An 11,309-nucleotide genomic window follows, 5' to 3' on the forward strand; every position below is an offset into this window, starting at 1 on the left:
ATGCTTAAGGTTAATGTGCGCTTTCGGGAGAACCAAAGCTGAAAAACTCCAGGCGATCAACACCTCTACCCAAGTCTCACCTGCCGACACCCGCGATGGCGGGACACTGCTCTTCTCCAGTGAAGGTGACCTTGAGAAACTGTTCTTGACCCCTACATTGACAGCTCTGCAGACCGCCAACCTTACTCTCACTCCACCACCACCCAACATAATTACTAAAACGGTTTTTGCCAGGAGGGTCAGCTCGTGGATTACGGACCGCAACATCACCGACATCAACTACAAAAATCCGGCCATGACTATTACCACCGCAAAACTCCTCGTTAGCGACGAGACCCGGCGACTAACCCTGAAGATGTCCTTCGCCACCACTATTGCGGCTGACCTCTCCACAACCAGCAGATTCCGATGCTTCGGAATCACCGCACCACAAGGCGTAGTGAAGATGGAACGATACTTGGTGCTCAAGCAGTGCTACAGGTGTTATCAGTACTCTCACCACACTGGCAATTGCACGTTGTGCGTACCTTAACTGCGCCGAGGACCACCACTATACAGCCTGCACAACTACCCACTAGAAATGCCTCGTCTGTAACGACAAACGTACAGCTGTGTTCCCTGACCGTCCTCGCAGGAAGGAGATCAAGAAGATGATGGAATACTCAGCCACCTCCACACCTCAACCTGCCAACCCACCAACGGCTGCATTCCCAGCCTTGCCAAGGAACACATCTCTAGCTACCTCTTCACCGTCCGGCCCTTGGAGACGACACACTGGCCTCATTATCGCTCCCCACACCACCACCGGCCAAGCCTGCAGCCTCCACCTACAACACCCGGCTACCCACCCTAATTAACCTCGGGGACAAAATGGCGGGCAACGACATCAACCGCTACGTTCACATCATCAACAGGCTCCTCATTGCTATTGGGCTACCGACCGTTGCTGAACCCAGCGACCTTCTATATACGTCGACACCGGCACCATGCAGCACTGCATCGACCTCTCACTATGCAAGAAATACTTCGACCCCAAGTACCACCAGACCTACCCCGAAGGCCAGCTGGAATTTGAAGACGACCACGACGACGACCCGGCTGACGGCGTGACGAAGAAGAAATGCTGACCCAAGTTGAATGTGGCAGATGAAACACGACGCACCCAACAATAAGACACCCTGCCAGAAGGGCCGAGTCTCCTGCAAGACAAATTGCGAGAGACCATGAAAACCCATCCATCCACCGATCTACAGCATCATCCCCCCTCCAACTCGTATCCTGTTCTCTGCTCAAGTTTTCTGCATCCTCGCCCCAGCCTTCAGTCCCCTGCTTACCAGCTCTATGGCCATCGATTCCTATTCCTGAACAATGTTCAAGGGTAATCAATTTGCTGGTTGGTCAGCAAGCTATTGTGGAGGCCTTAATTGCCCTCCTGAGATTGATAGGCCTTAAGACAAACACTAAACATGCTGGTTGGTCAGTAAGCTAATGTGTTGGTCTGAATTACACTCCAGAGGTTGATAGGCATTAAGATCAACACCATAGTTGCTGGTCGGTCAGTAAGCCGTTGTGGTGGTCCTAATAACCCTCCAGAGGTTGATAGGCCTTAAGCCCAACACCAGACTTGATTGTTGTTCAGTAAGCTATTGTGGTGGTCTTAATAATACTCTTGAGATTGATGAACGTTGAGGTCAACTCAAAACCTAACAATTCGCACAGCCTCTGAACTGTGCATCATCAGATTCACGAACTAATTTACTATTGTTTTTACAGCACACTGCTTGCTCTATTTCGTGCACTGGTGTATTGCAGCCTCGGCCTCAGGTCGATGTTTACCATGACTCCTGTCTCGCAATTTTATCCACCTATGAAAGAATTATAACTGTGGCAACTGTGGGAGTATGTCTCCCAAGATTCTCCCACAGCTGACTAGAATGGCTCATTGCAGTGCACAGTGCACTGATCTTCGTGCACAAAAGCCTATCTCTCTTAAGCCTGGATAGTGATCTGGCATGTTGGGTATCTCCAGAATGCCCACTTAACCAGGAACACTTTCATAATACGGAGGCCGCCGTATGTGCAGGTAGGAAGTAGATACAGGGAGTTAAGTATACTTGCCACAGGGTCAGTGAGTACATTGGCTGGGGCCAGTGTGAGAGTGTAGGGGAGACTCCTGCAAGGCGACAGTGTGACCCTGAGGTCAACCTCAACCGGCGCATGGAGAATAACAGCTATGACGTGGTCGTGACGTGTTCATGACGTCACTCCTGCTACTGATCATCGAACGGTCAATATGATTGGTTCCTGCTCATTTGCTGCAATGCTATTGGTCAAATTGTAACTCTTTTGTGTTGGGTGCCCACGAGACGCCCTGAGCTTCAGGCAAAATCATTCTTGTGAGGGAATTCTTGCATAGAGGACGTGTCCTGTTCTGTCTAATGGCCAATAGATAGAAGAACACTGTCTATTCCTCGCCGTCAAGTTAACTCAGCGTCTCTGCGATATACCACACACTCGCCCAGAATCACGAGTGTGAATATATTGTTCAGAAGCCTATAGTGACAAAATCACCAGAGCGAAACAGACTGGTATCAGGTAACCCCTGGTGACAAAGATCATTGTGAGTGACTTAGAGTGAACTAAGGCAGTGCCGCCGCCTAAGTAATCTGTGTGTGACTTTACCACAGTACCACAGTGTACAGTGTAGTGCATGGTACCATATAAACCGCATCCGCCAGCAGCCACCGCCCTCACTGTACCACGTGACGTCACCACCTTACTCACCGCCAGTCCCAGTGTGTGTGCGTGTGTCTGTTAAGCATACAGCACGCCCTACTGCAGTACCCCGTGTCAAGTACAGATTGTGGGAAGCCTGTCGTCATTGGTCTCACGTCAGAACGAGCGCCCAGCTGTCAGGCCACCTACGAGTTCTTGCATAAATGTGCCTGAGTGAGTGAGTGAGTAAAGAGAGGTACCTTATATGTAAGTACAAGATCTTGTCATTGTTTTATTGTGTCTGTGTTGATCTGAGGGATCAACCACAGTTCTCACCTTCTCATACCTGTCACAGGTCATAGGTGAATCGACGGTGTATGCATGTTTATCTGTGTGGTATCACGGCATTACACTCGTCTGTGAATGTGAGCTTCACATACACCACACATTTAGTTATTGTGTGACACTATTATTGTGCATGTTATTGCCTGTCCCATTGACAGTGTAGTTGTGGTTATTGCATATCATCATTACCTAGTATCCGGTTGGAACTCTTGTGATCCCTTTGCATACCGGCAGTTAGGTTGCCGTGTTAATGATTGGCTGTCAACTGTGTTAAGTTAGGTGGTTCTCCACGAGTGGATACGAGTCGTTAGCCAGACGTCAAGAGTCTCGCTAATACAACCATAGCTTTGCTGACGCCAAACTAAAGTAAATCAAGCACCCTTTGTATTAGTGGTTAAGTTAGTAAATAAACTACTGTTAAGCTTTATGCGGTGTTTCCGTTGAACCACTTCTGAGTACCGCCAATATTACTGAAGCCTTCAGCTCTAAGTGTCTTCAACACCGAGTTGTCTATTATTCACTAAACTATAGATGCGATGAGGACCCTAGGAGTCCCTTAAAGCGTTAAATCATTGAGGAGATTCCAACGATCAACGTGGAGCAGGACCAGGTGAGAATAGTCTGAGAAGAGACCCTCAAGGACTCTAACTCGACCTTGCTCCCAGGCCCAGTACGGTTGCTCTCGTATTTTCTATTCTGCTAATTCCGACAGTTTCGTGAAGCGTCTGCCACATGTACATTGGCGACGTACGCATTGCAGTCGTGAAAGCAAAAAAGAAAACCCCCACAGCAACTAACATCGCTGGTGTTCCCTAGGTTACGGAATTCTCATTTATCAGTGTTAAATTATATTTGCCATTTTCCAGGACTGAATTGGAGTATGTTTAAAGCTATTAGTAATGATAATGTCTTCTCGCAGACATAATAACATAGGATAAAAACCCACTTGTGTGTTTGTGAAATTTTATGTAAGGAATTTACACCAAGTCTTTCGCACTCTCCTGAGTGCTTTGTTAAGGTCCGAGTGTGTGATTAGGACCAGACTTACATCTCAACGTAAGTACTAATGAGGCTGCTATGTTTTAGATTCAGCTACTCAGAACAAAAAGTTCCAAGTAGCACGGGCTACAGTGAGCCCGTAAGTGGAGGCTCTTTGGAACCAATATCTGTCTCAATAGCTAATACTGGAGATCTGGGGGATGGATGGGGGTCTTCACAGTGGATTTCAGCCTCGGAGGACTGGCTGTTCCAGTTATGGAGCTGGTGGGGTTAATGTAGACCTCTAGGTCTTCCGTTTTTTCTTTGCCTGAGACTTTGACTGAGCCGTGCTATATCTGGAGTTTGGTGAGGTGGCCTCCATGAGGAGGTCTTGTACAGAGTAGGTGTAGTATTTGTGGTGCTCTTGAAGCTGCTATCCTGGGTCCAATCCTCATATATTTCTTGACCGCCTGACCATGTCATCAATATTCCCGACTGGCGATGTACCTGCAGTAATGCCTTCCACGGAAATATGTCACGTGTCCTTTTTGTATTCCTGCTATTCTGGGAACTAGAGTTGTTATTAATAGAGGTGTTCATCTGGATGCTATTCCTTGTAACCCTCACCATACTCGAAGGAACAAGGCAAGTGGGACTGCTTTCATCCATCCATTTATTAGGATCTAATTTTAATTAACTCAGAATCATTTTCCTAGTAAAGCTATCTTCTGAAGTAAAGCTTTTGTTACCAGCGAAAGTATTCAGTGTATTTATTAGAGCCCCGTCCACTACCCTTCTAGTTCTAATATTATTATTTTTAAAAATTATTTTACATTTCTTAAAATCATTATTGTGATCCGTTTCCCAACTATGGTTAGTTACAACACTGTTACCAGCCATAATTCTACATTCTTTCTTATATTCTTCAATTCTGATCTCAAGTTTTCGCCTTATTCAAAATATTGAATGAGTAGTGAACTGGAACGAGTATTACCACTGTGACAAGACAAATTTATCTGGCTTAAGGTGAGTACAGGTCAGATTGGCGACCTTGAAACCGTGATAATTTTGTGGCAGGCAAGCCGACCTAGTGAAGCCTAGTTCTTCGTGTCTACGGGCACTTTTGATGAAGACACGGGAGTTGTCGAATTACCTTACTTGCCACGGGGAAAAGACCGGGTTCAGGGAACTCAAACCCCGTGGGCAACTAAGGTGCTCCACCTGGATGGACAGTGTCACCAAGAGAGAGAGAGGGGGAGTAAGTCCCGGTAGAGAGAAAGAGTCATGCGGCACTAGTGACTGCTATGCGCCACGTTACTTTTAACTCGCTTTACATATTCTAGACCAGTCATGTCAAACTGAAGGTCTCCCGAGGGCCATATGGGCCACATTTGTGTTGTCACGAGGGGCCACACACCACAACTAATTGAAACCATTTAATGAAAGTTCTTGCAGAATATTTGTATTACTTAAACTTAGAAACATACAATGTGCATACTAGCGGCTAGTCACGTTCATGAATGCAAAGTTAAAAAGTAGGTTTAACAAAATAAAAAAGAAACTAAATTTTAAATGGCAACACAGACTTCTATGCAGTAGCAACAAATACATCGTACAAAAATTACAACAGTTCAAAATGAACATTTATTTGCGACTATTCAATCATTTTTAGTGTTGTGTCCTGAGGCTTGACATCTCTTTTTATTGACAATATTTGTTATGTCTGGCTAAAATATCTGTGATGTTCCCACTTTGATTAGAAATGACAAGTGTTGATCAGTCATCTTTGTTCTCTGAGAAGTTTTTGTTGATTTCATGAAGGAAAATAACTGTTCACACACAAAGGTAGACCATAACATTGTCATAATCCTTGTGTCAAAGTTTCTGAAGTTTTTAAACTTTTCAGGAAAGTATGAAAAGAAACCAGGTATCCCAACTTCAAGATACTTTGCTCTAAGTGAAGAATCCGAATGCATTTCTAATAGATCTATTTGCAGGCTTTCTTCTGCCATGGCAACATCAAAGGTGAATGGTGCTGAGAATAATGCGAAGTGGTGTTCAAAAGATGAGAAATCGCGAAATCTTTTTTGAAATTCCTTTGACAACAATTCCAGGTGACTGTCATACTGAGCAAATCTAAGTAGAGACTCAGTATTGGCCGTGATTTTCCGCTCTTAGCCCTTAGGAAAATGAACTAAATTATCATTTGAAAACCTTGACTTCCATAAGCTTAGTTTTATAATGAAGCTTTTGATGTCATCATACAACTGAGTGATAAGTTTGTTTTTACCTTGTAATTTCAAATTAAGATCAGTTAATTGTGCAATAATGCCCATAGCAAAAGCCGGATCCTGGAGCCAACTTTCATCTTTTATTTCCTCTGTGTTTTGACCTTTCATCTCCAAAAATATAATTATTTCTTGTCTACAAATAAAATCTTTTCAGCACTTTGTGACATAATAACCAGCGGACTTCTGTGTAGAATGAATCATCGTTAAACTGGTTATCCATATCTACCAACAACTGGCTGAATTGGCGGTGGTTGAGAGTTCGGCCTCTGATATAGTTCACTGTCTTTGTTACCAAACAAAGCACATGATCCAATTTTACAATCTTAGAACACAAATTTTGCTGATGAATAATGCAGTGAAAATGTGCAAATGATGAATTTGAATGCGGGTTTTCTATTTTTGTTCGTACCTTGACAGCAACACCATTATGTCTGTCAACCATATCCGCAGCACCGTCGGTACATAAGAATGCAAGTTTACTCATAGCCAAACCATAGTCATGCAGACCTTGCTCGACTTTCTTAAAGATGTCCTGGCGTTTTGTAATGTCATGCATTGGCGATCAGTTCAAGCAGTTCTTGATAGTTATTAAATTTACTGTCACAGGCCTTTATGACGACCACAAGCTGTGCTATTCCAGTGAAGTGAATGCTCTCATCAATAGCAATTGAAAATTTTTCAAATCTTGGAGATGCGGCCTTCAACTACTGTTTCAAATCACCTGACATTTAATCAATCCGTTCAGCAACAGTGTTCCTGATTAATTAAATATCTTTGAACAAGTGTGCTTTCTCTGGACACACAATTTGAGTCGTTTTTACAACGCATTGCTTCACAAAATCTCCTTCACTGTAAGATTTCTCACTCATGGCGATCATTCGGCAGAGTTCACAGCTTGCACTAACGGAAGCAACATTCCCTTTCTCAATTTTCGCAAAACAGGTCTGCTGCTGTCTCAAGTTAGCCTCCAGTTCCTTGAGTCTTGAGACACACATTGGGCCTTCATATTTATCGTAAGATCGCTTATTCGTTCCATAATGTCTTTTCATGTTGTACTCTTTTGGCGTGGGAATATTGTCGTTGTTGTTGCAAATTAAACAATGATCTTTCCACTCACCGTTGTGCAAAAATACTGTAATTCCTATTTTTCTGGAAACACTCTCCATTCTTCGTTCAGTTTACGTTTTCTCTTAGCTGGAGGAGCACTAGCTATTTTAGAGATGATGTGGAATCTGAAAAAAAATTACAAAGAAAATCACAGGTTGAAAAACTGAAATGAAATTTAGGCCAGCTGAGGGGCCTGACAGCTGAGTGAACAGCGCTTCGGATTCGTAGTCCTGAGGTTCCGGGTTCGATTCCCGGTGGAGGCGGAAACAAATGGGCAGAGTTTCTTTCACCCTGATGTATCTGTTCACCTAGCAGTAAATAGGTACCTGGGAGTTAAACTGCTGCTTGCAAAGATCGCGGGCCGCATGTTTGACATGCCTGTTTACACTCCACCACAAACAACAATAATAACAATATTTTAAACAATAACAACACTGATAAAAACAACACGGACAATAACAACAGTGATAACTATAACACTGACAACAATAACAACACTGACAACAATAACACCACTGACAACAATACCTACATTGACAATAACTCAAATAACTACATTGACAACAATAACTGAACTGATAACAAAAACACTGACAAAAATATTTACACTGCCAACACTGACAACAATAATTACACTCACAATAATAACGCTCACAACAGCAACTACACTGACAGCAATGACACTGACAAGGTGTTGTCACTAAAAACAATAGCAACACTGACAACAAACGCTCCACTAACACGAATAACTACACTGAAAACAATAACAGCGCTGACAACAATAATAACACTGACAATAACTACAATAACACCAATAAATACACTGACAATAATAACATCAATAACAATATTAAAGTAATAATAATAACAACTATAACTACACTTCAACATTAATAACACTGACAATCATAACTACACTGACAACAATAACTAAACGGCCAACAATATTAACAATAACAACATTGCCAAAAATAACTACACTTACAGCAATAACAACATAGGTAACTATAACACTGAGAACAATAACTTAATTAACAACACTAACTACACTGAGAGCAATAACAGCAACAACAACACTTACACTACAACAATAACACTAAAAGCAGTAATAAACACTTACAATTATGACAACACTGACAACAATAACAGCATTGACATCTTTAACACTGACAACTATAACAACACTGACAACTATAGCAACACTGACAACAATAACAGCATTGACATCTTTAACACTGACAACTATAACAACACTGACAACTATAGCAACACTGACAACAATAACAGCATTGACATCTTTAACACTGACAACTATAACAACACTGACAACTATAGCAACACTGACAACAATAACACTGACAACTTTAACAACAGTCAACTATAACAACACTGACATTACAACAATGACAACTATGAAAACACTGACAACTATTACGGCAGTGAGAACTATAAAACACTGACAACTACAACACTGACAGTTACAACAACACTGACAACTATAATAACACTTGTGGAAATAATAGAAAATGATATTGCAGACGAAGCTGGAAAACTTGCAACTAAGAGAAGAAATATAAACATTTACATACCACAGAGTCTATCACAGATTAAGAAGGATTATAAGAAACAGAGCAATGCAAAATATGTACAGTAACCACAACATACCAGTTACAACATCAGGATCTACGGGTTGGTACAAGAATTCAACCAACTACGAGCCACTTAGTTTGATGAAAGGGAGTAGTAGAACAGCAGAAGTATACTTACATCACATCAGGCTTGGTCTGTTATCCAATTTCACATTTGCATGGGAAATAGGCTTACAGGTTCCGGAAGATGAGAGGAAATGTCAGGACTGTGTTTAAATGCCCGACAGACCGCTGGAACATTACCTAACACAGTGCACAGTTACAAACCCATTAAGATTTCAACTTAGATTCAACAGAGCAGAAGTTGTTAAACGCATTGAACAAAATCTTCTAAAGCGACCTTATGAGGTCATAAATACTCATACTCCGCCCAAGTAAAACAGAAACAAGTAACGCTTAGTGGGCCAGCCAGAGGCTTAGGGCCCGCGCAGGAATATCCCTCCCCCCAAAAAAAACAACAACACTGCCAACTATAATAACAATGATAACAATAACAACACTGACACATAACAACACTGACACATAGCAGCACTGACAACAATAACAACACTGGCAACAATAATAACACTAACAATAACAGCACTTATAACTATAACACTAATAACTTATAACAACACTGACAGCTATAACATGGATAACTGTAACATGGAAAACTATAACACTGACAACTATAAAAACACTGACAACAATAACAACACTGACAATTATAACAGCACTGACGACTATAATAACGCTGACAATAACAATATTGACACCTATAGCAACACTTATAACAATAACGAAACCGACAACTATAACACTGACAAGAAAAACGACACCGACAACTATAACTTCACTGACAACAATAAACACTATAACAACAGAGACAACTATAACAACAGCGACAACTATAACTACACTGACAATAATCAAAACTGTAACAACAGCAACAACTAAAACGATACTTACAACAGTAACAACATGACAAGAGCAACTCTGCTTACTCTAGCAGCATTGACAAGTATATTTGCCTGTGTAATTGACAAATTATTTTGGTGAATTATTATTTTATTCACAATTCAGCAACGTTTGATTTTCTTTTATCTTGTATTACTAGTGTTTCAACAGGAACATTAACATGGCGGGTGTCTGCTGCAGGTGGCGTGGGTGACGGCGCTGCTCTGCGGCCTCGCTGCTGGAGTCTGCGAGCCAGACTGTAGCATCGCTGTCCCACCAGATTTGGTTATGGTTGCTGATCCTGTCAATTGCACTCGATTTTATGTCTGTGCGGCGGATGGCACCCCGTCGGACTCTCCTGCGTCTTGCCCAGCTGGTACCTACTTTGACGGAACGGCATCTACCCCTGATTGTACTGGTGAGCTACCTTGTGACCCTACCTGCGAACTACCAAAATGCCTTACAACATGCGCCGCTGACCTGGACAAGATCTTTGACCAGACGAGTTGCAGCCGCTACTACATTTGCATGGGGGGAAGCCTCTTGGGGCCCATCGAATGCCCAGTGGACCAACCTTACTTTGACGGCGTGGGTAGTACCTGTAGCACAGACGAGGCAGTGTGTTGTGGTGACCCGTGTATTGCCTATTGCTATGAGCCAGGGTCACAGGTTCCCGACCCATACGACTGCACCAAGTACTACTTGTGTACAAAAGTTGGACTAGTCAACGAACAGTACGTTGTAAATTGCCCTTCAGGGTCTAACTATGATGCAAACTTGGGTCACTGTGTAGTCGGCGGCCCATGTAACATAATGTGTAACGACACCACAGTCCCCGGGGGAAGTACGACCCTACCTCCAGTCTGTCAGGAGTCCATGACGTGCACGGCTGTGGGACGCTTCCCCATGTGCACGACTTGTTACCAGCAGTACTTCAACTGTCGCACCGTCGGCCAGCCAGCCACCGTTGAGACCTGCACAGGATCCTTGCTCTTCAACACCGACCCTTCATACCCTTACTGTGTCAAGCCCGACGACTGCCCTCGCCCAGCGATCTGAGCCCATCTGGAGGCACTTACCTGTAAACATAGACGTCTTCTTCCACCCACTTGGTAACACTAGGTGGTTGTTTCCACCTACCTAGAAAACAAGGTTCCTCCTACGACCTGTGGTCGGACGTGAGAAGAACTCTCACAGCTAGCTCCAGGTAAACTCCAGGTAAACCTAGACGACTAGGTAATACTCGTGGCCATTACCATTCCCTGTGACCATAATCTACACCTGAGTC

At 43.0% G+C, this 11,309-nt stretch overlaps 1 protein-coding gene across 1 annotated transcript; it reads left to right on the forward strand.

The window, feature by feature from the left end:
* The first annotated feature begins 986 nt into the window (after positions 1–986).
* LOC138363727 (uncharacterized) lies at positions 987–11,080 on the forward strand. The gene is made up of 3 exons (XM_069323117.1): positions 987–1,104; positions 5,945–6,063; positions 10,223–11,080. The coding sequence occupies exons 1-3, from the start codon at positions 987–989 to the stop codon at positions 11,078–11,080; spliced, it is 1,095 nt and encodes a 364-aa protein (XP_069179218.1).
* Positions 11,081–11,309: the final 229 nt, after the last annotated feature.

Source organism: Procambarus clarkii, chromosome 11, assembly GCF_040958095.1.
Source record: "Procambarus clarkii isolate CNS0578487 chromosome 11, FALCON_Pclarkii_2.0, whole genome shotgun sequence".
NCBI classification, from domain to species: domain Eukaryota; kingdom Metazoa; phylum Arthropoda; class Malacostraca; order Decapoda; family Cambaridae; genus Procambarus; species Procambarus clarkii.

Bases quoted from the DNA above. Each gene is read 5' to 3' on its own strand.
- LOC138363727 (XM_069323117.1), top strand. From the start codon at position 987: ATGCAGCACTGCATCGACCTCTCACTATGCAAGAAATACTTCGACCCC. The intron at 1,105-5,944 runs GCGTGACGAAGA...TAAACTTTTCAG, and splicing joins CGACGACGACCCGGCTGACG to GAAAGTATGAAAAGAAACCA. The intron at 6,064-10,222 runs GTGAATGGTGCT...TGTCTGCTGCAG, and splicing joins CTGCCATGGCAACATCAAAG to GTGGCGTGGGTGACGGCGCT.